Source organism: Sturnira hondurensis, unplaced genomic scaffold (assembly GCF_014824575.4).
Source record: "Sturnira hondurensis isolate 20B ecotype Veracruz unplaced genomic scaffold, ASM1482457v3 Scaffold0020119, whole genome shotgun sequence".
Taxonomy (NCBI): domain Eukaryota; kingdom Metazoa; phylum Chordata; class Mammalia; order Chiroptera; family Phyllostomidae; genus Sturnira; species Sturnira hondurensis.
Window position 1 is genome coordinate 5,491,087 of NW_028092750.1, and position 26,590 is coordinate 5,517,676.

General features: G+C 50.9%; 1 protein-coding gene across 7 annotated transcripts in view; it reads left to right on the plus strand.

Annotated features, from left to right (window-relative positions):
* The window catches only part of UNC13A (unc-13 homolog A), a 55,526-nt gene that overhangs the window by 18,077 nt on the left and 10,859 nt on the right, over positions 1 to 26,590 (plus strand). For 4 of the 7 annotated variants that reach the window (XR_005063999.1, XM_037028734.1, XM_037028736.1 and 1 more), the window contains exons 9-37: positions 1,766 to 1,973; positions 4,000 to 4,554; positions 5,044 to 5,152; positions 7,105 to 7,151; positions 8,997 to 9,075; positions 9,216 to 9,221; positions 9,659 to 9,730; positions 9,972 to 10,191; positions 10,735 to 10,962; positions 11,857 to 11,998; positions 12,117 to 12,286; positions 13,216 to 13,331; positions 14,530 to 14,693; positions 15,089 to 15,239; positions 15,541 to 15,609; positions 15,931 to 16,020; positions 16,238 to 16,372; positions 18,127 to 18,260; positions 18,694 to 18,779; positions 18,974 to 19,100; positions 19,768 to 19,864; positions 20,241 to 20,384; positions 21,291 to 21,374; positions 21,849 to 21,926; positions 22,163 to 22,251; positions 22,686 to 22,838; positions 23,904 to 24,027; positions 24,846 to 24,851; positions 26,365 to 26,403. Coding sequence is in view for 6 of the 7 variants with exons in the window: in XM_037028734.1 (XP_036884629.1) it covers positions 1,766 to 1,973; positions 4,000 to 4,554; positions 5,044 to 5,152; positions 7,105 to 7,151; positions 8,997 to 9,075; positions 9,216 to 9,221; positions 9,659 to 9,730; positions 9,972 to 10,191; positions 10,735 to 10,962; positions 11,857 to 11,998; positions 12,117 to 12,286; positions 13,216 to 13,331; positions 14,530 to 14,693; positions 15,089 to 15,239; positions 15,541 to 15,609; positions 15,931 to 16,020; positions 16,238 to 16,372; positions 18,127 to 18,260; positions 18,694 to 18,779; positions 18,974 to 19,100; positions 19,768 to 19,864; positions 20,241 to 20,384; positions 21,291 to 21,374; positions 21,849 to 21,926; positions 22,163 to 22,251; positions 22,686 to 22,838; positions 23,904 to 24,027; positions 24,846 to 24,851; positions 26,365 to 26,403 (3,722 nt within the window). In the remaining variant the exon portion in view is untranslated. The remainder of the gene's footprint in view (positions 1 to 1,765; positions 1,974 to 3,999; positions 4,555 to 5,043; positions 5,153 to 7,104; positions 7,152 to 8,996; positions 9,076 to 9,215; positions 9,222 to 9,658; positions 9,731 to 9,971; positions 10,192 to 10,734; positions 10,963 to 11,856; positions 11,999 to 12,116; positions 12,287 to 13,215; positions 13,332 to 14,529; positions 14,694 to 15,088; positions 15,240 to 15,540; positions 15,610 to 15,930; positions 16,021 to 16,237; positions 16,373 to 18,126; positions 18,261 to 18,693; positions 18,780 to 18,973; positions 19,101 to 19,767; positions 19,865 to 20,240; positions 20,385 to 21,290; positions 21,375 to 21,848; positions 21,927 to 22,162; positions 22,252 to 22,685; positions 22,839 to 23,903; positions 24,028 to 24,845; positions 24,852 to 26,364; positions 26,404 to 26,590) is intronic. The other 3 variants (XM_037028735.1, XM_037028740.1, XM_037028737.1) reach the window with 2 other exon arrangements.

Sequence of the window (26,590 nt, forward strand, 5' to 3'; positions counted from 1 at the left end):
AGGCAAAGAACATAGAGCACTGGGCCAAAAGCAGAACCTTTTATGGAGACACATGTGTTTGAAAGTTGGAAGCAGCAATTTGGTAAAAACCAGAGTCTGGGTGAAAACGAAAAGAACACATTCAAAAGCAATTTGCCTCTCAAAAACAGACAATTGGTCAGGAAAAAATAGTTGGGTCTACATGCACACAGCCTCCTACAACTTTGTTGAAAACATCTTGGCTTGGTCAAGAACAGTTTGGTAAAGAGAAAGCCAATTTGGCCAAAGACCCAGATAATTGGGTAGAAAACCAATTGGTCAGAGGGGCAATTTGGTGACATTGACAAATTTTCCAGAGCTTTGAGGGGGATCGTCCGGGTTTGAGATCCCCCAGCTCAGGCTTTTACAGGATCACAGTTTCACCCTGAACCCCACCACCCTGAGCGGTGGAATCCGGCCTCTGCCTCTGTCAATAACGTCAGCACGGACAGCGCGTGTGCAGCAGCGGGGACAGGGTGGAGAGCTCGGAGGTCATAGCGGCCCAAGTTAAATGAGAAACTGGGATCCACAGTTGCCTTGGTAGGGCCAGCTTTGCCAGCTAAAAACGAATTAAGGTTTTTCTAAAGGCAAAATAACTGAGGGGAAAGTATGAATTGGTTTTTAAAAATTTACCACATTTTAAGAATTGGACCTATTTGTTGGATATATATATGTGTGTGTGTGTATATATATATATATATATAGAGAGAGAGAGAGAGAGAGAGAGAGAGACATTAGCTGGAAAGAAATTAGAAGGTTAAAATAACTGAGAAACAAAAATAGGCAAACATCTGGGAAATAATACTTAGAGCAAAAATACTTAAAAAAATACTTAAAGAGATCAAAAGAGGCTAGCCACCTCTTTGGTGGTTCAAAATCACCAGTAAATTGATGCCGTGGGCTACCCAATCAGGGTATTTTTTTTTGCAGCCCATTTTCAACCCAAGTGTTGTTTTCAAAATAGATAGTCTCTCCTGTCCTGCAACGATCTAACATCCCCTGACACAATTCCATTTTCTTCTTACTGAGAAAGAACACCTGTTTTCTTTTTACTAAGGAAAACAAACCAAACTAAAAACATCCTTTAATTTTTACATAGCACTTGAAGTTTGGCAACTGTACCCTGCTCCATTTTATCGGTAGATTCTGTTGTGCGGTGGACTTGCCCACCTAATGACCTAGTCCTCTTCGAGGTAGAGGGCACTTCGTCGGAGCCCCTTCTTTGTTCCTGTGCTTGTGGGTTCGGATCTGGGGTCTCCATTCTCAGATACCAAGAGATTTCTGAGGGTTAAAGGGCATTTGTACTCCGCCTTGTCCTCTGATCTCCCTCCAACTTCTTTGAGTGTTTGCTTGACTCCTGTTATGGAAAGCTCACTGCCTGATTGGGGGGAAAAGTGGTTTCAGAGAGCCTGGACTTTGGCAAAGTCCATTCTTACATTTGAGCTGAAAGATATCCTCCCATTTGCCACTGTCCTCACATTGTAGCACCTACCCTGGACCCCAGACTCCAGGTCCAGTTTGATCCACATAAGGCAAAGCAGGGTTTTCACCTCCCTTATTCTAAAGCCTGTACCTCTATTTACATGACCCAATATCCTTCATTCATTCTGATTACTCTTCTTAGATTAGCAGCCAGTGAAGATCCCCTGTCTAAGATCCTGTTTTGGCCCCCATTGTATTCTGTTTCCCCTCTCTCTCCTCCGCCCGTCCCTCCACACTCTCCCTCCTCACCTCCTCTCTCTTCCAGATGATGACCCTGACAGTGCAGTGGATGATCGTGACAGTGACTATCGCAGTGAGACAAGCAACAGCATCCCCCCACCTTATTACACTACATCCCAGCCCAATGCTTCAGTCCACCAGTATTCTGTTCGTCCGCCGCCCTTGGGTTCCCGGGAATCCTACAGTGACTCCATGCACAGTTATGAGGAGTTCTCCGAGCCGCAGGCCCTCAGGTAGCCACCCTGGAGCTGAGGTCCCTGTGCGTGTGTGCCTGCGTGCGTGTGTGTGTGTGTGTGTGTGTCTAGCCCTGACTCCTGGAGTGAAAAGAGGAGTAGGGGGCTGGAGGGAGCTTGAGGTATTGGTAACCGGGTCTAGAGAAGCAGCATTCACACTTCCATATAAGCACTAGAGCCCTTGCTTTACCCAAAATTTTGCAAGAAATTCTACAAGTTTAAGAAAAGTGGGTCTGCTTTGACTGAAGAAGAAAAGTCCAAATGCCCAATTGGTCCCACTGAAATAGGGGGGCTCCTCGTAGTCCTTTAAAAAGCCACTGGTCCCTATCTACTGTCTTACTGGGCGGGGGAGGGGTGGGTGGCAAGAGATCACTATTAGTGGGGGGTGTGAGACACAGTGCTGTTGGAAAAATCCCAGCAAGCAGCTGGCTGGGGGTCTCAGGTGGTCCTGCCCAGCCCTCCTGGTTGCCCCAAACCCTGTGTTCCAGGCCAGTGAGTGCAGGCACAGTGACTTGGGACGTGCTCCTATTCTGTCCAGCCATCGCCACCACCCCTTTGAAAGTAGGCTGTCCCCAGACTTGCCCAGGAGGTGGGCCTCTGGCCCCGGTGCACCTTACCACTGCCCAGGGCAGGGTGCCGGTCCTTGAGCCGGGGAGGCCGAAACTCCAGCCTGCCGCCCTCCTCGTTGACCTGACCACCCTAGTCCTGGTTTCCAAACAGAACAATAACCAACATGGAATTAAACAGCTTGAATGTTTGTACGGCATTTAGATAAATAGAAAACACATTCATCCTTGCTGGAAATTCGGTTGGACAGTGTGAGAATTTGGGTAAAACGTAATTTGAAGGAAAGTTTCGTAAGCTTCCTACTCTGACTTGACCATTGACGAATACAATGTTTGGCAGATATTTGGACAACCCTTATTTTGAATTTTTCTATAGTTAATATATACCGCAGAAAGTTTAGCTGGTTTATAGGTAAAATATTTGGGGAGGAACTTTTTAAGACACTGAACATCTACTCTAGCCTTTATTTTTTAGATCCAAGGAAATGAAATAACATATTCAAGGTCAAACATTTAGTGGCAGAAATGGGATGAAAATCAAGCGAGAAAGTGTGTTCCTGGCAGAGGGCACAACAAGTGCAAAGGCCTGGAAGTGAGCACAAGTTTAGGTTGTTGGAGGAACAGCAAGGAGGTTGATGCAACCAGAGCAGGGGACAGAAAGAGGGACAGAGAGGGAAGTGAGGATGGGGAGGTTGTAGGGTTTGGGCCACATGAGATACCGGGCATGGCATGGGTTCGGTTCCAAGGACACTAAAGGGCCTTGTGGCGTTTGGACAGTGGTGGAATGTGATTGGGTTTATAACTCAAAGAAGCCCCTCTTGTGGCTTCTGTGGGAAGCAGGGACTGTGGGGGATGGGAGTGGATGTTGGGCAGCACCGTGTGGAGATGGCAGAGCCTGGACCAGGCCAGGGCCCAGGGTGCAGAGAAATGAGTGAATTTTATGTATGTCTGCAAGCTGGAGTTAAGGGGACCTGTGGCAGGGCCGCTGGGAGTGGAGGTTGAGGCAAGGAGTGGAGGCAGAAAGGCCCTGAGCCGCGGTGAACAAGGGGGCTCAGTGGTGGAAGGACCAGGTTGAGGTGGGAGATGTCAAGCGCCAGGCACAACAACCACAGTGATGTCGCAGGATCCCTAGGTCTCCATGGGGGCTGTGGTGAGGATAGTGATTCAGGGTCCTCAGCACGTGGGAGGAGCACAGACAGGGCCCACACAAAGTAGGTCATCAGTGATCACTAAGTTCATTAATCTAGTTTGTTGTCTGCCCACCCTGACCATAAATGCCACAAGAGCAGGCTTTCTGTCTCTTTTGTTCATGCCGTGTTTCCCTGGCACCTACAGCGGGGCCCAGTGCACGGCAGGTGCTCAAGCAATGCTGAGCAAACAACTGGGTGTTGGACCTGTGGGACTGGGGCTGGTTGGGCGGTGGCTCTGTGCCCACCCCTGAGCCCGACTCGTCCCCTCAGCCCCACAGGCAGCAGCCGCTATGCCTCCTCAGGGGAGCTGAGCCAGGGCAGCTCACAGCTGAGTGAGGACTTTGACCCGGATGAGCAGAGCCTGCAGGGCTCCGAGTTGGAGGACGAGCGGGACCGGGACTCCTACCACTCCTGCCACAGCTCAGTCAGCTACCACAAGGACTCGCCACACTGGGACCAGGATGAGGATGAGCTGGATGAGGAGCTGGATGAGGAGCTGGACGAGGAGCTGGATGAGGACCTGGAGGACTTCCTGGAGGAAGAGGAGGAGGAGCTGCCTGAGGATGAAGAAGAGCTGGAAGAGGAAGAAGAGGTGCCTGATGACATCCGTGTCTATGCCGAGCACCAGGAGGCAGCCGTGGCTGAGCCCAAGGACTTCAAGCGTGTCAGTCTTTTGCCGGCCGCCCCAGAGAAGGAGGACAAGGCCCCGTCCTTGCCCACTGAGGCCCCTACTGTGGCCAAAGTGGCCCCCGAGCCAGCTGTGCCTGAAGAGGTGCCTACAGCTGAGCGGGTGCCCAGGGATGAGGCCCCCAAAGCTGAGGAGAGGTAATGAGAGGGGGCTGAGGGGCTGTCACAAGGTCACCATGATCAGGGGTCAGTGGTGCCATGATGGAGTGAACATGGACCTAGGGAATTGGAGGGGAGGGTGGAGTTGTCACAGGACCATGGGTTTACTGACGAAATCAAGATGAGCCCAGGTGGTCAGAGGGGGTTCAGTGGAGTTAGAGGAGGTCAAGCTGAGTCATGAGAGTGTCTTAGGGGTTGTGAGGGGTTGGAGAAGTCACAAACGCATTGGGAGGACCCTGGGCAAATAGATTTATGAGGGGCCAGGGGGCCAGGAGGATGGAAAAGGGAGTCCGGGGACCCAAAGTTGTCAGAGAGGTGATGGGCATGTGGGAAGGGGACAGGGGTACTGGGACAGGTCAGAGGGTGGCACAGGTGGGTCCTAGTGTCTCTGAAGGACCAGGCATCACTCAGAAGGCAGAGGGAGGAGGGAGAGCTGGCCCTGGAACCTCAGGATGCCCCGTGCCTCAGTTTCAGGCCGCAAGAAGATGAGGAAGGCCAGGAGGGTCAGGACTCCATGTCGAGGGCCAAGGCCAACTGGCTGCGAGCCTTCAACAAAGTGCGGCTGCAGCTGCAGGAGGTAAGCGAATGCCCTGGCCAGCTCACACTTGCCCAGTATCCCATCCATGATCGTGCCCAGACTGGCCATGCCCACTTCCCCCTCCTCTAATGCTCCTGCCACACTGGTCCTTTTCCTAGCCCTTCCCACCACACCAGTCCATGCCCTGCCCCATGAGCAGCTTGGCCATGCCCACTTCCTCACCCCCTCTACCATGTCTGTTCCTCTGTATGTCCTGGTCCTTCCATGGCTCTGCCCACACCAACCCGGCTGCACGCTCGCCTGCCCTGCCCTTGTCCTGGCTCTACCATTTCTGGTCTCACCCACACCTGCCTGCTCTATCCCTCATACCAAGATCCAGCCCAGCCTCTCCCATGCCAACCTGATATTTCTAAGCAGGGGAGGAGAAATGAGCTATGACCTGGACTTAGATCATGGCTACAGCCATGTCAGGGATCAAGTTCATGAATAGGGGTAGAGGTTAGGAATAGGGGTCAAGATCAGAATTAAGGCCGCAGTCAGAGGTCAGAGTTAGAATTGGTATCAGGGGACAAGATCAGTGCTTGGGATCATATTGGGTGTCACTGTCACTGTTGGGAAAGGTCCGGAGTCAGGTCAGTGTTAGGAAACAAATTCAGTGAGAAACAAAATTAATGTCAGGGTCAACATGATGACCATTCAGATGCGCAGAAGGATTGAGACCCTTAACTTACTCCTTCAGTCATTCAAATGACTCTGGGATGCAGACAGAGCAGTATTATTATCCAGGGAGAACTTCCAAATTTGGATGAGGCTGGCAAGAGGAGATCCTAATCACATTCCCAAAATTTTCAACCATCCAGTATCAGAGCCACAAAAATTTCAAATCAAATTTCTTGTTAGTTTAAAAAAAGAATTTTATTTTTTTACTAAATGAGATATTCACATGATTCCAAATTTAAAAGGTAGGAAAGAATATACAGCAAAAAATCTACTGACTGACTTTCACTCTTATCGGCAAATTAAATGAAAAAAAAAGCAAAACAACAACTATTACCCTTGTCCTGGAACCAGTGATATGACAAGAAAAATAAATGTGGGTGGGCTCTCTGAGTTTTATAGATGAGACATGAAAAAAATGCAAGGCAATTAAGGAAAGTTCCCTGGAGGAGGTGACACTTAAAGTATTCAAAATACTTCAATAACATTTCATAGGAGAGTGCTACCCATTCCCCCTTCAGCCATGCTACCCTTTAGTTAGTTGCATGGGACATGGGAGGTGTAGACTCTGGGTCTACACTGAGATCTGAATGATAAATGGAGTCTTCTTGGGTGCAGAAAGTGGAAGGGCATATACACAGGTGGCACAGCTTGGGCAAGGGCCCTGGGGCACAAAAGCAGACAGGCAGGTGAGGCTGCAGGGAGTTTAAGGAATGATAGGTTCTTGTGAGTGTTTGAACCAGCCCCTGAGAATCCCCAGAGGCTACAGAAGCATAAGCTCTTGCTGGAATGATGCTAACACAACCTCAGGTTGACCGATGAGGAGACTGACATCCACAAAGGCTGATGGCAGAGAAGAACTCCTCTCTCCCATTTTGCAGATGAAAAAGTCCAGAGACAACTAGTGAGCTCACAGACAGAAGTNCAGGGAGTTTAAGGAATGATAGGTTCTTGTGAGTGTTTGAACCAGCCCCTGAGAATCCCCAGAGGCTACAGAAGCATAAGCTCTTGCTGGAATGATGCTAACACAACCTCAGGTTGACCGATGAGGAGACTGACATCCACAAAGGCTGATGGCAGAGAAGAACTCCTCTCTCCCATTTTGCAGATGAAAAAGTCCAGAGACAACCAGTGAGCTCACAGTGAAGGACACAGTGAAGACTAGGTCCCCAGGTTTCCTGACTTACAACCAAAAGGGAAGACAGAAGTGGGTGTGGAGACTGCCTGGCCCTGGGGAAGGGCAGCCACACTCACCACAACTGTCTGTTCCACAGGCCCGGGGAGAAGGAGAGATGTCCAAATCCCTGTGGTTCAAAGGCGGGTGAGTAATGGAGTTTTGGGGCTGGGAGGAAGTTTTGAACTCAGAGCTTCAGGGTGTTTTGTAGCCAGCAAGGGCAGGGACAGGTTCTATTTAGATGGGGCACAGAGTGGGCATGGGTGAAAGAAACAGCGGAACCACTGTCAAAAGACACTCAGGAGCAAAAGGTAGTAACATGTTGAGCCATCACAACAAAGCCATGGAGGAGCACTACTCTGTTTTATGGATGGGAAAACTGAGTCTGGAGACGTATATGCCTTGCCTAAGTCACATAATTCAAAAGTGCTTCCCCCTAAAAATAAATGTGAGATAAAGGAGAAACCCATTTTCCTGCACAGCCTATCTGCAAGCCTGGAGTGAATTTTTTGCTTCAATTCTACTTTTAAATCTCCCGGACTATTGCTGAGGCTGCTGGTACTTTCATTAACAATAGTCATTTTGTCTTAAATGGAGCAATTTGTCACATCTAACTTCTGAAGTTACTGATTTTCGAGGGCGGGGTGGGTTTCAGCCTTTGGATAATGAGGTTGCAAAAGATATTCTTAAATTACACTCATGTTTTAAAATAGCAGCAGGAGAGTGACTTCTTTGTAGGTTTTGTGCAAACAGAGCCAGGAGCTGTGATTCCCAGATGAGCAGGTGTGCTGGGAGGGGAGCCCCGGAGCAGGGACTGAGATGGGGATTCCTGCGTGTGTGGTGGGTGGAGGAAGCTCTCTTAGGAGACAGCTGTGTGGCAGGCAGACTGAGATGGGGATTCCTGCGTGTGTGGTGGGTGGAGGAAGCTCTCTTAGGAGACAGCTGTGTGGCAGGCAGGGTCAAGCCTGGGAAGCAGTTTGAGCAGAGATGTGGTTCAGGAGTCCCCGAGCCTCTGATTCTGCAGGGGGCGCTAGAGCAGGAACTGCACCTTAGAGTTTGTCCCAGATACCTAGTAGCCAGGCACCTCTCTCACTGGCCAGTGAGAACCTTCGGGAGAGGAGCCACAGCTGAACCTTCCCTGGAATGAGTGCACCTCAGTAAAGGGAATTCACACTGGTCACCATGGCGTCTGCCACAGCGCTCGTTCAATCCCCTGGCTAGGGTAAAACTGCCAAGGGACAAGAACACAATTTCCGGTTCCCCCATTCCCCGGGGAGTTGAAACCACCCCTTCCAGGCTGGATTTTCAATAAACACATATATTTTCAATTTTGAGCATAAGGAAAGGTTTCATTGATATTTTTATATATTACTTAGGTTTCCTTAATTCAAAATTTTTTAAACATGGGTGCCTGCCTCATCTCCCCATCTTCAGACAAGGAAGATGAGGCCCGGTGTCTTCATTTCCTGTGACACATGACCACAAACGGGGAGACAGAGGGAGCTAAAACAACAGAAATTTATTCTCTTGCAGCTCTGGAGGCAGAAGTCTGAGATCAGGGTGTGGGCAGGGCCGCGCTCCCTCAACACCGATAGGGCAGAATTTCTGCCTGGCCTTTCCGGCTTTCGGGAGCTGTCCGCAGGCCTCAGTAGTTCTCATGTGTAAATGCGTTGCGCCGATCTCCACCCCCATTACCACACCGCTGTCTTCTGCTTGTGTGTCTCTCTTCTTATAAAGACGCCACCACATTAGACTGGGGCCCACCCCACTGTAGTACGACCTCATCTTAACTAATGACCTCTGCAGTAAACTTTTCCCCAAATAGGTCACATTTTAAAGTCCTAATGTATATTATTAGGACTGTATAGTTTTGGAGGGGGACACAATTAAATTCTTAATGCCTGGGGAAATCACATGTCCTGCCCCAGCTGATGTCTGTTGGAGGAAGGGGAACTTCCCTGGGCCCTTGACGTCCTTCTGTGTGTCTTGCAGCCCAGGGGGTGGTCTCATCATCATTGACAGCATGCCTGACATTCGTAAGCGGAAGCCCATCCCACTCGTGAGTGACCTGGTGAGTGCCTGTGCCCTCCCATCCCCCAGCGCTCATCCTGTACAACTGCCTGCGGCAGACCTGGGGCTGGGGGCTGGCGAGGTGCTCTCTGGCACTAACGTGATCTGGTTTCTACCTTGTGTGCTGCATGGATGCCTCAGGCCATGGTGAGTGAGTGATAGTGACTTGGCCCCTGAGTCTCCTTCCCAGGCCCCTGCATTGGGATTTTTCAACTGGTCCCCAACCCATGGGCTTGGAGAAGGGCCCCTGCCATGTCCTGCAGTCCATGGGTGGGGAAGATGGCAGGTGACTCCCCGCCTTGGTGCACAGTGTGGCTGATGACCATGGCCAAGTCTTGCCGGTGGGGGGGGGGGGATGGGTGAGTCAGGGGTGTGGGGCTGCTCACGTTTCAGGGTCCCTTCTAAACCAGAGTCCCTGTCACTTCTTTACCTGTTCTTCTCCTGCTGCTGTGTCCTATTCATTGTGACTTTGGCTTGACTCTGTGGCTGGTGGCCCCAAACCGTGGCTGTGGATTCTGCTCTTGGTGACTATCCCATGGGTGTCAATCTACTCCGTGACTCCGTTGGTGCCGTCCCCGCCCCAGTCCCTGGTCCAGTCCAGAAAAGCGGGCATCACATCGGCCTTGGCCTCCAGCACTTTGAACAACGAAGAGCTGGTGCGTGGGGTTGTAAGGTGGGCTGAGCTGGGGGCTTCTAGAGGAAGGGGAAAAAGGTGTGTTAGAGACAGGCATTCCTCAGTCCCCAGGGTTGGATAGCTCAGCATTGGATTAGCACCCTCTGTACACAGGAACCTGTGGATTCCGACCGCGTGGGGGCGGCGGAGGGACTGAGACTGGACTATACTCTGCACAGCGTGAGGGCCCTGCTCCTCATACCGCACCCCCTCCCTCCTCACAGAAAAACCACGTTTACAAGAAGACCCTGCAAGCCTTAATTTACCCCATTTCATGCACGACACCGCACAACTTCGAGGTGTGGACGGCCACCACGCCCACCTACTGCTATGAATGCGAGGGGCTGCTGTGGGGCATCGCGCGGCAGGGCATGCGCTGCACGGAGTGCGGCGTGAAGTGCCACGAGAAGTGCCAGGACCTGCTTAACGCCGACTGCCTGCAGCGTGAGTGCGGGCGCGGGCTGGGGCAGGGACGAAGGGGTGGAGCTCCGCGGAAGGGTGGGAGGCGGGGCAAGAATGAGAGGGATTTTTGAGATGGAAGCGGTATGATGAGGGGGCAGAGCTGTGGGCGGGTTGGGGTGATGGGGCGGGCGGGACTCCGTTTGGTGGAAGAATGGGGTTGAGAGGAGGGGAAAGGAGAAGTGAGTCGAAAAAGGGTGGGAGGGGACTCGGACTGGCTTAACTACAAGGGGCGGGGTTAATGAGAGGCACCCATTCCCCTGGAGAAAAAATGGGTTAGGTAGGGTTAGGGTTAGTTCAGAGAAGGGGCGGGGTCTTGGAGAGACCTGGGATTCAGAGGGTGTGTGTGTTGGGGGGGGGGGGGGTTCAGAGAACGAATAGGAAGCTCTGGTTTTGGCTTTGATTCTCATGAAGCCCCATGGCTTCAAAAGCCCATGGCTGCTGCTCAGGGAGCTCTGGAGGGGCAGTCGGGGTGCTGGCTGCGGTGAGGCCTGCTCCCTGGACAGTGCGGGCTGTCCGCCTCCGCAGGGGCAGCGGAGAAGAGCTCCAAGCACGGGGCTGAGGACCGGACGCAGAACATCATCATGGTGCTCAAGGACCGCATGAAGATCCGGGAGCGCAACAAGCCGGAGATCTTCGAACTCATCCAGGAGGTCTTTGCTGTGACCAAGGCCGCGCACACGCAGCAGATGAAGGCAGTCAAGCAGAGCGTGCTGGATGGCACATCCAAATGGTCGGCCAAGATCAGCATCACTGGTGAGGCCGCCAGGGGTGGGGGGTAGGGGGACCTTCTCAGCCTTCTATGCTCCCTCGAAGGCCTCTTCCTTACCTTTGCTGCGCTCACGTGAACGTATCCATGTCTTTCCCATGTCCACGTGTGTGTACATTTATGTCAACAGGTTAACATGTATGCCTCCAAAACTATGTGTATGACACTATCTGGGTGCATCTTAATTAGTGCCCCCAGAATCAGACACCAGGAAAAGGAGTTGAGGGCACATGGTGTATCTGGAAGGTGATCCGGGGAAGCCCTGTGGGAGTTTGGAAGTGAAACTGGAAGAGAAGGAGCTCCGCACAGAGTGCCAACAGCAGGCAGTGCTGTGGACACCTGGGGCTCAGTCCCACCTGGGTCCACTGGGGGGCAGTATTGAACTCCCACTGCAGAGTGGTCTTACCCTAGGGGCAGGGCCCTTGTGGTGTTTATCCATGACATACCTCATTTGGATTTCTTAGGAGACAGACCCCACGATGATTTCAGGGCAGGTGGGTGTCCAGGAGGTGGTCCCAGGAAGCCCTGGTGGGGGGGGTGGAGACAGAAGTCTGGGAGCAAGGAAAGACGATGCCCTTCAGGTGGGCACCAATGAGCAGAGGACTTTGCAGTCAATGGAGGTTCAGTCCCACTGGAGAACTTCAGGGGCTCAGTGTAAAGCGCACACCTGAGAATATCCCACTCCAGGGGTGGCTCTGGGGCACCTTCCCATCCTTCACTGGCTGAGGGTTCCCTGGGTGTTAACTCTCTAGCAAGGCCAGTGCGCCCTCAGGCCATATCACAGGCCTCCCCAGCAAGCAGCCTGGAGCCTCTGGCATTGACTCTTTCCAGCATACGTCCTTCCTTGAGCCACGTTTATGTCTGTCCTATGTGTCTTCCAGTGGTCTGTGCCCAGGGCCTGCAGGCAAAGGACAAGACGGGATCCAGTGACCCCTATGTCACTGTCCAGGTTGGGAAGACCAAGAAACGGACGAAAACCATCTATGGGAACCTGAACCCTGTGTGGGAGGAGAACTTTCATTTGTAAGTGCCTGGCTGGATCCCCAGAATCCCATGCAGCACTCCCTCTGGGGCAGCCACAGGGAACCTTAGTACGAGCCAGAGCTGCTGCCTGACCCTTGCTCCCACCTCCCCCTTGCAGTGAATGTCACAACTCCTCAGATCGAATCAAGGTACGTGTCTGGGATGAAGATGATGATATCAAATCCCGCGTGAAGCAGCGGTTCAAGAGGGAGTCTGACGACTTCCTGGGGCAGACGATCATTGAGGTGCGGACACTCAGTGGCGAGATGGACGTGTGGTACAACCTGGGTGAGTGGGGGTGGGGGAGTCTGCGGGGAGTGGGGAGGAGGCCCTGGGGAGCCAGCCAAAAGGGGAACCTAGTTGGGAAGGAGAGACACAGTGTCAGGAGGAGTCAGTCTAGAAGCCCAATCTGATGGCAGCAGGAAGCACCCCAGCTGCAAGGATGACCTAGGAAACTCTTAGCGTGGTTAGGTAGGGTGAGGGAGGGACAGAATCTCTGTATTCCGGTTTTGTGGTGGAAGCAGGAGTAAGACCTGGGGATCGCAGTCTGAAGAGAGAGGCACAAACCCAGGAATCCGACCTAAGAAGGAAGACTGAACTTTACGAATCCAATCTGAGAAAGGAGGTATATGCATAGTTTGGGCATCCTAATCCGAGAAGTGAGCTGTAGACCCACGAGCCCTGTCTCAGAAGATGAGTGGAATCTGTGAGCCCAATCTGATGAGGGATGCAGGATCTGTGAACTTAGTCTGAAGGTGTAGGAAGAACCCAATCTGAGAGGGGTGAGCAGAGTCCAGGAACTTCTTAGTTTGGTTGGAAGAAATCTGGGTATCCCATTCTGTTGGGGGAGACTGCAACCCTGTATAACAAGATGAGCAGTAGACTCTAGGGAGCTTGATCTGATTGGGGAGGCAGGGCCTGGGAACTCAGTTGGTGGGAGGGAAGCAGTGCTTAGGGTTTCTAGTCTAAGGAGGGACATGCAGAGCCAGGAATTCAATGTGAGTGAGAAAGCAAGGTCTGGGATCCTAGTTTGAAAGGAGAGATGGGGCCTAAGGAATTCTAGTCTAATGGAAGGAACACAAGTTGAGGGAGCAATCTGAGGAGAGGCACCAGGTCTTAATTTCAGGGAGTCTGGAGGGCAACAGTCATACGTACATTAAAATAGCTCCGGGCCAGATTGGAAAGTTCTGACACTGCCATCCCTTTCTGCCCTGTAGACAAGCGGACTGACAAATCTGCTGTGTCAGGTGCCATCCGGCTACACATCAGTGTGGAGATCAAGGGCGAGGAGAAGGTGGCCCCCTACCACGTCCAGTACACCTGTCTGCATGAGGTGAGGCCCACTGCTCAACCTGCTCTCAAAGCTCATTGTGATCTCCCACACTGCCACCACTCACCATTTCTACCTGCCCCAGCTCCTTCCTCTTTTCTGCCACACCGTCCACACTCCCCTGGGCCTCTGAGGCTGTCCCTTACGCCACTCTCTCTGCCTGAAAAACTCCTCCCCATCCATCAAGGTCCAGCTTCAGGGCCCCCTTATCTAGGAAGCCTTCCCTGACCTCCAGGTGACTCTCACTACCTAGCTCCAGGTTTTCCATCTGGCCCATCCATGAACATTCAGAGTTGGGCTGTTTGTGTCTGAGTCTATCTTTTCCAGCTACCTGGGGGCTCCTGGAGAGAATAAATAATTAAATAGATGAATGAGTATTGAGTAGATAAAAGAATACATGGATGATGGAGGGATGAGCAGATGGATGTCTAGTTAAACTATTGGAAGTATGGGTGAATGGATGGAAGAATTGAGGGTAGTCAGATAGATGAATGGGTGAATAGATGAATGGACAGATGGGTAGATGGATGGGTGGATGGATAAATTGATGGGGGACAAATGGCTGAATGGGTATATGTATGGGTTATTGGACAGATTAAGTTGTATGTAGTAGATGGGATAGATGGGTATATGGCTGATTTATTAGGAGGAAGAATAGATAAATTTGGGGGTTGTTGAAGGGGTGAGTGGATCAATGGATGGATAGATGGGTAAATGAATGGAAGGCCGGGTGGGTGGAAAATAGCTGGGTGAGTGGATGAATGTATGGATGAACTATTGAAAGTACAGAGGTGTAATGAGTGAATTTGGGGTAGTTAGACAGGTGAGTGGGTGAATAGATGCATCAACAGATGGATGACAGATGGATGAGTAGATCGATGGTTGATTGGGTGGAAGGATGAATTGTTAGATGGACTGATTAAGTTGTGGGTAAATGTATGGAATAGATGGATGTGTGGTTGAATTATCAGAATGGTGAATTAGTGGATGGATAAATTTGGGGGTAGTTGAATGGGTAGGTGGGTGGATGAGTGGATGGATGGATGATTTATTGGAAATGGATGAAGGATAGGTGAAATTTTGGGTAGCTGGATGGGTGAAAGAGTAGGTGAATAAACAGATAGATAATATAAGATGCCCTAGACCTGACCCCTTCTGGCCCCTTGCACTCTCTGATACACCTTCTCCCTTGTATTGACAGAACCTGTTTCACTTCGTGACTGACATGCAGAACAATGGGGTTGTGAAGATCCCGGATGCCAAGGGTGATGATGCCTGGAAAGTTTACTATGATGAGACAGCCCAGGAGATTGTGGATGAATTTGCCATGCGCTATGGCGTCGAGTCCATCTACCAAGCCATGACGTGAGGCTGTAGGCTGGGGCGGACATCAGGGGAGGTGCAAGAAACTAGGCAAGGGGGGTCACCAAGCGGATACTGCCAGATCTGAGATGGAAGGGACTCATAGGAAAAGGAGTCAGAGAAGGAGTGGGTGTGTTGGGTGTTATATAATTTCTCTGGGAGGTTAAGCAAGTACCAGTGCTGGGAGCTGCAGTGACTGAGATGAGAGCTAGAGCTAGAGGCACAGATGGGAGACAACCTGGAGAGGAGACAGAGAAACTCAGAGGACAGAATCAGGTGACAGAAAGGGATTGTTTGGGGGTTGGGAAGAGTCACGGTGCTGTCTTGGAGGCATTCTGGGGGGTCACAGCCTCTCCTGGCTGGACACCAGACTAGTGCTTCCCACTCCCTTCCACCAGCCACTTTGCCTGCCTCTCCTCCAAGTACATGTGTCCTGGCGTGCCTGCCGTCATGAGCACCCTGCTTGCCAACATCAACGCCTACTATGCGCATACCACCGCCTCTACCAACGTGTCTGCCTCTGACCGCTTCGCAGCCTCCAATTTCGGGGTCAGTCCCAGGGGCTGGGGGATGAGGGAGAACCCAAACCTGTGCTGGTGAAACCCTGAGCAGCTCCTAGATTTCCAATTTGGACTTGATTTGCTGTGTGATGTTGTATCAGTCACATCTCTCTGAGTCTCAGTTTTCCCTTCTGTAGAATGGAAATGGATATTATAAGGGTGCCGTTCAATGGTAGATGGGATGCTTTTACTGTATCTTAAACCCTCAGCCAATATGGCAGCCAGCTTTCGCTGCTGCACTCAATGCCCAAGTCCCTGCTTCTATCCATCCTCCTTTTCTACTTCCCCAGAAAGAGCGCTTTGTGAAGCTCCTGGACCAACTGCATAACTCCCTGCGGATAGACCTCTCCATGTATCGGGTGAGAAGTGCGTGCGTGATGACTTGCTTACTGCCATGAATGTGTGTGCCCATAAAGGACAGCCTCTAGCAGATGTGCCCATGGGAGGACCCATTCTAACATGCAGAGTGTGTTCCTCTAACATGTATACATGTATGTGAGCAGTTCCTTCCCAACCTACTTGGTGCATCCAAGAAGACCTCCTAGTTGTTTCAGAGTGTTCTCATTGACCCCCAGTCCACCTCCTGAAACTTGAGGGCTCTTGCATCTCCCCTAAAACACTGTGTCCCATCCTCCCCTAACCTTCTTCCATAACTCCACCTCTCTTCTCCCTTCCAACAGAATAACTTCCCAGCCAGCAGCCCAGAGAGACTCCAGGACCTCAAATCCACTGTGGACCTTCTCACCAGCATCACCTTCTTTCGGATGAAGGTAGGAAAAGGGACCCAGTCCTACTAGCTCTCCGAGAAGAATTTTCCAGGACTCTCAGCTCCTAAAAGTAGCATTTCTCCTGGAGACAAGTGCCCTTTCACAGTCACCCTCTGTTTTCACACTGTTATGTTTTCTTAAACCCAGAACCACTTATAGCCATTTCCTAGGCACCTCCTGTTCCCGCTTTGCCCATCCATGTGCACCTCCCTTCCTCCAGGTGCAAGAACTCCAGAGCCCGCCCCGAGCCAGCCAGGTGGTGAAGGACTGTGTGAAAGCCTGCCTCAACTCTACTTATGAGTACATCTTCAACAACTGTCATGAACTCTACAGTCGGGAGTACCAGACAGACCCTGTAAGAACTCCAGATCGGGCAGAAGGGACTAGTAGACACCACCTGACCCCGGCCTGAGCCCCAAATCTGCTCTTTCCCAAGCGATTTTACTGCTCCAAGCCTCAGTATCTCCCTCTGTAAAATGATGTCATTAATCCACATCTCAGGTTTGAGGAGATTCAATGAGATACAAGCTTTATATAAAATATAGTTACATACTTAGCGCCTGATACACAATAGGTGCTAATAATTTGATTTTAGTTCAATTTAGTTGGGAATAACACAGTGTGTGTGGAGTTGAATCACTGTTCAATAAACTTGGAATTGAATTGAATTTTTTAGTACAGTACAGTTTTGGTCATTTCAACTCAATTTATTTGAGATCTTTCAACATGTGTTTATCTACGCATATAATGTCCCAGGATTGTCAAAAACATTTCAGTGAACTTATGCTCTATTATGAGGGAAAGATGTAGAAGTTAGTAATTTACAACCCAGAGTGATTAGCCTGAGATGGCCCCTACATCAGGTTTGGCTTCTAATAGGAGGTAACACGTAAGCCAGATTTAGTTCGATTTTATTTCATTCTGTTCATTTACATTCATTTGACTTGAGTTGAAATCAAGTTGCTCTTAATTGAACTGTGTTGAGGTGAAGTGAATTAAATTGAGTTTAGTTCAACTCTAATCAGTTTAGTTCCATTTATTTTTATTCAGTTGACTTAAAATTGCTTTTGGTTAATTAGTGAGCAGCACTGAATTGGATTGAGTTGAATTTAATTGAGTAAAAACGTATTCATTTCAATTCAGTTTAATTGACTTGAAGTTGATCTTGACTGTGTTGAGTTGGCTTGAGTCAGGATGAGCTGGGTTGTTGGATTAGGTACAGCTGACTTCCACTGACTTGGGTTCAATTGGGCTCATCGGTTGAGTTTAGTTACCTTCATTTCCACTGATTGACTAACGTTAGATTGAGCTGATCTGAGTATGTTAGGTTGCGCTGAGCAGTTAGAGTTGGATTGGGTTGATTTAGACTGAGTAGAGTTAGATTAAGTGGAGTTAAGTTGAGGTCAATTACTTTCTATTATTTTGATGTAGGTTGATGTGGATCTTGGAGAGACTGATTAGGCTAAATCCAATTCAGCTTATTTGAGTTAAATTTAATCCAATTTAATTCCATTATAGGAAGTGTAGTTGGCCCAAGTTCAGTTCCACTGAATTAACTCTGAGAAATGTGATCCGTTAAGCTAAGTGGGTATGATTTGTATTAGTTTCAGTTTTATTTGGTTTAGGGAGCTTGAGTTTGTTCAACTAAATTCAGTTTTATTCAATTTTATGAGCTGAGTCTAGTTAAGCTTCGCAAGCTGAGTAGATAGGAGCCCTGCTTGAGCCCATTTACATGAGTTCCGTCCCTTTCTCTGCACACTTCCCACCTGAACCACACTCATGTTAATGGGGCCCCTTCCTCAACAACCTCCTGCACCTCAGTCAAAAACTGAAGCTCCCGCCCTGGCTGGCGTAGCTCAGTGGATTGAGTGCAGGCCTGGGAACCACACAATCGAGGTTCGATTCCCAGTCAGTGCACATGCGTGGGTTGCAGGCCAGTTCCCTGCAGGCCAACTCCCAGCAGGGGACACATGAAAGGCAACCATACATTGATGTTTCCCTCCCTCTTTCCTTCCCCTCTAAAGATTAAAATAAATAAAATCTTTTTTTAAAAAACTGAAGCTCCCATCCCTTGACCCTTTGTGGCCAACATCTCTGCTGCCCCACCAGGCCAAGAAGGGGGAAGTTCCCCCAGAGGAACAGGGCCCCAGCATCAAGAACCTTGACTTCTGGTCCAAGCTGATCACTCTCATAGTGTCCATCATTGAGGAAGACAAGAATTCCTACACTCCCTGCCTCAACCAGTGAGTTGTGTGTCTAAGTAGTTAATTATCTGGAGGTCATCATGTATGTGTGTATAGTTTTGTCTTATGTGTAAAGGTGATCATGTCTATTGCACAGAAAGTGTTGTGTATGTGGGAGCAATTGTGAGTGTGGTTGTGCCTAAGTGAAATATAGCATAATTTGCAAACATAAAGAGATGGGTGGGTGAATGGATGGGTATATGGATGGGTAAAGGGGTAACTTAAGGGATGGAGGGATGTGTGGGTGGAGATTCAAGAGAAGCAGAGCCTTAAGGCAGAGTCATTCAGCCTTGACGAGCATCACTCGTGCAAGTTGGTGGCTATGAGGGAACTTGAATATAGATCCCTTTTCCCTGTCCTTGGCAGGGAAGGCCAAAACAGCCTGTGCTCTCTGTCTTCTGTCAAGTTTCTATACTTCCCTAACTTTTGCCAGGTTTCCTCAGGAGCTGAATGTGGGTAAAATCAGTGCTGAAGTGATGTGGAACCTGTTTGCCCAGGATATGAAGTATGCCATGGAGGGTGAGTCCCCCACCCCTGCGTCTCCCAGCCTGGTTACAGCAGATGGCTGTGTCTCAGGGTCTTCTTCAAGACTGTGAGCTCCCTGCCCCACCATGCCTGAGCTCCAACACCAGCGATGGCCAGAGTGGGCACTGCTGAGACAGAGGGTGGCAGACCCTCCTGGCTGAGCCACTCCCCTCTATTCCCTGCTCCAGAGCATGACAAGCATCGCTTGTGTAAGAGTGCCGACTACATGAACCTCCACTTCAAGGTCAAGTGGCTCTACAATGAGTATGTGGCAGAGCTTCCTGCTTTCAAGGACAGAGTGCCCGAGTACCCTGCGTAAGCCTCCTGCCCAGAACCCAAGCCAGAACTATAGTGCTGACACTAGACTGAGGCCCAAAGAGGAGGGCTCACCTACTTAGTGTTCCCTGGGCACTGGGGGCACAGGGGGGGCTCAAACCCAGTGTTCTCCATTCTTGGTCATTGGCCTAAAGACTCCTATAGCCAAACAATTAATAATCATAAATATCAGGAACTGTGCTGAGAAGTCCCACATGTATATTCTCATTTAATTTTTTAGACACTTCTATGAGATGGGAACATTATAATTCCCATTTTATGGATGGAAAAATATAGGGTTAAATGCTGAAGGATTTGCCCAAGGCAACATCCAATAAGTGATGGAGCTGGATTTGAACTTGGAATGTCTGACACACAAGCTGTGGTAGAGAGTGGGTTGGTGGCCACCATTTACTGAGGACCTACTATGCTGTGCTGGGATCTCAGAGAGTAAACTTATTTGCCCATGGTAGTTTATCAACCATGATTCCTGCAAATCTGGGCCTTCCCCTGACAGTGGTCACTTGGTCGGTTTCATGGGTGAAGTAGCCAAGGCCTGGTGGGGGAGGGGATCAGAGGAGTGACCACCCAAGGCCACAGGGTGTATTCAAGCAGAGAGTTATGGGGACAAGAGTTGGCAGGGTCCCACCCTGCTTATCCATTTCAGGTGGTTTGAGCCTTTCGTCATCCAGTGGCTGGACGAGAATGAGGAGGTGTCCCGAGATTTCTTGCACGGGGCCCTGGAGCGAGACAAGAAGGATGGGGTGAGAAGGCTGACCCACCACCAAGCTCCCCATCTGCCCACAGTGGACTCACTTCCTCTGTGGTCCATTGAGATACAATTTGGGGGCAAAAACTGCATTGGGTCAGCCTCTAGAGGGTGTCCGCAGTCTTTGTCTTATTCATGGTGTTTAAAGTCTTTTGTTCATTCAACAAATGAATGTGAGTTTATCAAGCCTGACCCCACTTGCCCACCTCCTGTGGCTTCTGTGTCTGACTGTAAGTCAACCTTCACATACTATCCATCTCACCTCAGGACAGTTGGTCTCTGGCTCTCTTCACGGAGAGTAGGGAGTTGGGCTCTGGGGTCTGTCTGGCTCTGACCCCCCTCTCTCTCTCCTGGCCTCCTTTCCCCTGCAGTTCCAGCAGACCTCAGAGCATGCCCTGTTCTCCTGCTCCGTGGTGGATGTCTTCTCCCAGCTTAACCAGAGCTTTGAGATTATCAAGAAGCTCGAGTGCCCTGACCCCCAGATTGTGGGGCACTACATGAGGCGATTTGCCAAGGTGCGGGAGTACGGGTGAGGTTGGGGGTAGGGGATGGGTTAGGCTTAGGGTCAAGATTAAGGAGGAGTTGAGGCTGGGATTGGTGTTAAAGTTGGGGTTGGTGATATCACTGGGACTGAGGTTGGGGTTGGAGCCAGTGGAAAAACCAACCCAAAGCACTGTTGGAGTTGGCCATGCCATGGAGGTTGGAGTGTGGTTGGCGACAGGGTTTGGGTTGAGGTTGAGGTTGAGGTTGGAGTTGGTGATGTTGTTGAGATTGGAGTCGAGGTTGGGATTAGGGCATGGGCTGGGGTTGAGGTCAGGATTGGGGTTGTTTCTCCCATAGAGGTCAGAGTTGTAAGTTGGAGACAGCATCTGAGTTAAGGTTGGGGTTGAGGTCAGGGTTGGAGTTAAGGTTGGAGTTGGTTTGGAGCTGGAGTTAAGGTTGGGGATGGGGTTGAGATTGGGGTTGGGGTTAGAGTTTCTTTTAGGGTTGGGATTTGATTTGGGATCATTAGCGTGCATGTTGGGGGTTATGTAGAATTTGAGTGGGCCCTGGGCAGTTTGGCAGTTGAGATCATTGGACTGGGATTAGGTTCAATTGGATTTGTTCTAGGCTGGCATGAAGGTGGGGAATGCAGGGAGGAATTGGGATTTGATTTGGGATCAGGTAATGTTCGTGGCTGGGGCTGGGTTAACATGATGATTGATTGCTCTGGAAAAGAGCTGAGTCTACATAAAATAATTGTCTTCAAGTGGTGGTGTCTCCCTTGATTGTGATGGCCATCCTGGGTAGAGAATTCACCCAGCCCAGCGGCCCATTTTAGACACTGAAGTGGGTTTGAGTTTATCCCTCATCTCACTGGTGGCTCTTGATGGGCCCATCTAGCTCCAGCCCCTCTTCATAACCCTCCATGTCCCTCCCAGACCATCAGCAACGTGCTCCTTCAGTATGCGGACATCATCATCAAGGACTTCGCCTCCTACTGCTCCAAGGAGAAGGAGAAAGTGGTGACCTGCGGGGCCCCTGTCCTCCCTCCCAACCCCGTTCTGCAGCCCCAGGGCTCCATCCTTCCCTGGGCTCTGAGACCTGTGTTTGCATGTGTGTCCAACTGTGTGCATCTAACTGTGTATGTCTTAGGGGATCTGGAGGTGAAGGGACATGCCTTTAGTGTGTCATTGTCTGGTTGTGGCAAATGAAGCCTTCGGGGTGTATGTACCTGAGCATGCAAAGCTTTGAGCCCATGTAGGAGTACGTGGGCGTGTGACTAGAACTCCCCTTCCTTGCGCCATCCTTCCCTCTGCCAGTCCCCAGAGACCACCCTCTTCAACACTAGCAGGAATATCCATTCTCAGACAACCTTGTGGGATCCCAGCTTTCTCCAGACCCAGACCCTGAAACCATTCAGGGTTCCTGCTGGTGGGTGGAAGAGACCCTAGTGAGGGGTCCTGAGCCCTGACTCCCTGCTTTGTTCCCATCCCCAGCCCTGCATTCTCATGAACAACACTCAGCAGCTGCGAGTTCAGCTAGAGAAGATGTTTGAAGCCATGGGAGGCAAGGAGGTGAGGTGGGGCCAAGCAGGGTGACCACCCTCCCACCCCTGCAGGCCCCAGAGCTCATACCTGATGAATTCCAACTCAGCCACTCCCTTAAACCCCAGCAAACGGCTTCACTGCTCGTGTCTCTGTTTCCTCCCCAGCCCCTTGGGGTCCCTTTCCCTGAGTTGGGTGGGAAAATGCCCCAGACATGTGGATGCTCTGTAAACCTGACCTGAAGGATATTCCTTCCCCTTCCTCAGCTGGATGCTGAAGCCAGTGACATCTTAAAAGAGCTCCAGGTGAAACTTAACAACGTCTTGGATGAACTCAGCCGGGTGTTTGCTACCAGGTGGGGGCACGTCCAGGGCTGGGAGCAGGGGGAGGGGGCAGCTTCCAGACCTCTGAGCCTGGGGTGTCCGGAGACTCAGCAGACATAGTGGTGAAGACCTCAGGCTTGGAGTTAGATGAAGTTGCATTCAGCCATGGCTTCACTGCTTACTAGCTGTGTGGCCTTGGGTGAATCTTAACTTCTCTGAGCCTTAGTTTATTCATCTGTAAAGTGGGGATGATAATAGCACCTGAGTAGGACTGTGCGATGAAATGGTAAATGTCTTAGCCCAGTGCCGGATTCTGCTATTTTGAATGCCCCCTCAGTTATATGCCATGGCTCCCTGAAGCTGATGATAAAAGGTCAAGGTCCACAGATCAGCATTTATGGCCTCACCTGGCCCTTTCTCTAGAGTCTAGAAGTCTGGTCTGAGCTCCTCCCCTCTGTGCCCTCAGCTTCCAGCCTCACATTGAGGAGTGTGTCAAACAGATGGGCGACATACTTAGCCAGGTGAAGGGCACCGGCAATGTGCCAGCCAGTGCCTGCAGCAGCGTGGCCCAGGATGCTGACAACGTGCTGCAGCCCATCATGGACCTGCTGGACAGCAAGTGAGCCAGGCCGGGTAGACTAGGCTGGTGAGGGAGGGGCCACGGGTGGGACCTCAGAGACTGGGCACAGGCCTGGGGACAACGCTTGAGTTGCTTGCTGGGTGACAGTTGAATTATTTGGATGAGTGGGTGGGTGGAGGCAATGAAAGGATGGAAAGATGGGTGGGTAAATGATTGGAGGGATTGGTGAGTAAGTATTTGTACCAATAAATGGATGACATAAGGGTTGGGCAGGTGGATAGATGGGTAGATTAAAAGATAAATGCTAGAAGGCTAGATGGAGGAAAGGTGGATGAAAGGATGGATGGATGAACAAATGGGTAGATGAATGGATGGATGGATGAATGGGCAGATAGTTAGGTAAGTATTTGGCTGTATGAATAACTGGATGGATGGAAGGAAGGGGGAGAGAGGGCAGAAGGAAGGATGGGTGATGAATGGTTAGGAACTTGGAGGTGTGGAAGGAAGGAAGAGAGGGAGGGAGGGAGGAAGAAAGGAAGGAAAGGAGGACAAATAGATGGAAGGAGCATTAAAGAAAGTTGGGGGAGGGTTGGTTTGGCGGGTGGGGGGTTCAGTTGCTGGATGAATCATGGTAGATTGCCTCAAACATCCAATCGTGAGTTCTTTGTTTTCCCTCTCGAGTCTGCCCTTTTCCTATAATTTGCTTGCTCTTCCTCTTGAGCATGGCCCCAGCCTCCTCACAGTCCCTATTCTCCATGCTGCCTTCTAATCTAATTTACCCCACTCTATTTTTTTGAACAGTAGGGTCTGTCTTTGTCTCTCTCTTGAATGCTCCATGGTTCCCCACTGCCCTCATGCTAAGGCTTGGGCCTTCTTCCCAGACTTGGCGGCCCTTTCCTGTCCGGCCACTGTTGAGCTTTCCAGCCACCATTTCCTCTCCGCATTGTGGCTCCATCAGACCACCCAAGGCCCCTGCACAGGCTCTGAGCCCTCTGGCATGTCCATGGGATGCTTTCCCATCTTGCCCATGTGTTGAGGGGGAGGGCCTGGTTCCACAGGTCAGGGCCAGCTGGGCTCTCCCTCATACCTGCCCCTCCCCCCCAGCCTGACTCTCTTTGCCAAAATCTGCGAGAAGACGGTGCTGAAGAGAGTACTGAAGGAGCTGTGGAAGCTGGTCATGAACACCATGGAGAAGACTATCGTCCTGCCACCCCTCACTGACCAGACGGTGAGGCCCACAGGGGTCAGAGGGGGTGTCTGGGCCACCTCCCCTGTGGGAGCCCAGAGAGCTTGGTGCTAAAGACATTGGGACTCAGAGGTTGGCCAGGTCATAAGGGTTGTAGAAGCCACCAGAGATCAATGAGGCCAAAAACCAGAGAGGTTACACATAGGTCAAAAGTCATCAAAGGGACAAAGAGGTCAAGCAGAGTCAAATGACATCAAATGTCACATGAGTAGGGGTCATTCAAAGGTCAGAGGCCATCCAGAAAACAAGTTACCTTGGGGCTCAAGGCCACTTATGGGACACACGAGTCATAGGGGTCTCTGGGTTTATCAGAGGCCCTTTAGGGGGTCAATCAAGAGACAAGGAAGGGAGACACCATGGACTTAACAAAGATCAAAAATGAATAGAACAGGAGTTTCCCTTTTGGGAACAGCCTAGAGAGGGTGATCCCCAGGGATTAGGCTGCCAGTGGGAATGGGGAACCATGACATCTGTGGAGGGGTGTGGTTGGGCATGGATCCCTCCAGGGAGGCGTTGGGGGCCTGGACACCTTGACATGTGGGTTGATGGCTCAGCACAAAGTGGGAGGACACTCCTGGGTGGACATGGGAGGCTTGGGGAGGGTGGGTGGGGTCTCCCCAAGAGGCAACGATGGTGTAGGAGGCTTGGCCCTCCCACAACCGACCCTGCCTCATCCAGGCTGGGCTAGGGCACAGGGTTCACCCCTCAGTGCCCTCTCCGCCCTCTCCCTGGCCTTCCCGGGAGACTCATGGTGACTTATTCCCCCCTCCCTACCACCCGGCCCCCATCACGGCTGACAGATGATCGTAAGTAGAGTCCCTTCTGTCTGTCTGTCCGTCCGTCCGCTCTATGTCTGGACTCAGCTCACCGTGTGGCTGCAGTCCCCCACCCAGTGCCCCCTCCTCACCTACTGCCCCCGCACACTGTCCCACCTCCTGCCTAGATGTGCCTGTGTCTGTCTTGGGTGGAGCATGGGGAGGGGGTGGAGCTGGGAGGGAGGGAGGCCTCGCCTACCACCCCACCCCATTATAAGTGTGGTGGCAGCACCTCCAGGTTCCCAAACCCCAGGCCTAGCACCTTCACACCTGCCCTGGTCTCTTAGTTGGGATATTCCCCCTCGCCCACGCTCAGACACTGTTAGGGTATCTGGATCTCTTCTAGAAACTAGGAGGTTCAAAGTCAACACAGCCCCTCTGATGTCCCCTTTGAGCTCACCACCCAGGACCCAACTCAGCTGCTCAGGGCAGGCCTTCCACCACTCCCACCCACCCCACTCCCACCGCTCATAAACCCAAGCACCCAGGTGGGAGATGGATTTGGTGTCAGGTAGACCTGACGTCAAATCCCAGCTCAGCTGCTCTCTCTTTCTCTCTCTCTGTGACCTTGGAAAGTCACTTCACTTTCCAACCTCTGTCTCTTTATCTGGAAAAAGTAGTTAATTGTAGCAACTGGCAGAGTGCTGTTGTCAAAACCAAATGGAACAATTCATTAAAGTGCTCATCTCCATGACTAGTGGAGGCAGCGGTCACTAAATTAGAACTAATGCTGTTGTTTTGGTGGTGGGGGTAGTATTTAGACACATACCAGGGCAGAAATCAGTAAAACCACTATAGAGCCCCCCTCTTTGAGATAAATACAAAGCTTTTACAATATTTAATCTTGTCAGAAGTTTACAGGAGTTCATCTTATCTCTTGGCAGCTTCACTGTGGGTCTTCAACCGTAACCATCTGGGGGCAACGCACCCAACCAGACAATGCACTTGTGGGCAGGAAGCAAAAAGAATTTGTGTTACTGATGATTCCCTGTACGCCAGACCCTCTCTTAGCTGCACAAAATTTCAGCTCACCCTCATGAGCCTTTAGAGACAGGTGGATTTTATTATTCCCATTTTGCCGATGAGGAAAGCTGAGACTCAGGGGAGGAGTCATTTATTCTCATATTAAATAGAAGCCAGAGTCAGTATGCAAATATAGGTCTGTCTGAATATGGAACTGTTTGCTTTCCTGTTCACCCCAGAACTGAGTGCCTCATGTAGACAACAAATGTAAATGGTTATACTTTGGCAGCGACTTCTCTCCTTTTTCTTTGGCTCTGTATTTCTGTTTCTCCTCTCTTTCTTGTCTTTCCAACTCCCTCACACATTTTAACAGTTGGTCATTAAGACACACACACACAAACATCCCCGTGTGACCCAGTCACCAGGCCCCTGTGCAGTGCAGATGCCCCTTAACCCCTGTCCCTGTGAGTACCTGTGTGATCACCCCGCATCCCCCCACATGGCTTGCCAGGCTGTTCACCCTGTGACGTTGTCTCTGCAGGGCACCCTCTTGAGAAAACATGGCAAGGGATTAGAAAAGGTAATGAGGGCCTTGTCGGTGCTGAGGCCCTGAACCCCAGTGTCTGGGCTTGTGTGTGTGTGTGTGCATCTGTGTTCGTGGGCAGGATGGTTAGCTGAGGGTCACGAGGAGGGGAGGAGGGGTCCTAACTGGCACCCTCACAACCAGGATGCAGAGATGAGGTGATTCCCCAGGGACAAGGCTTACG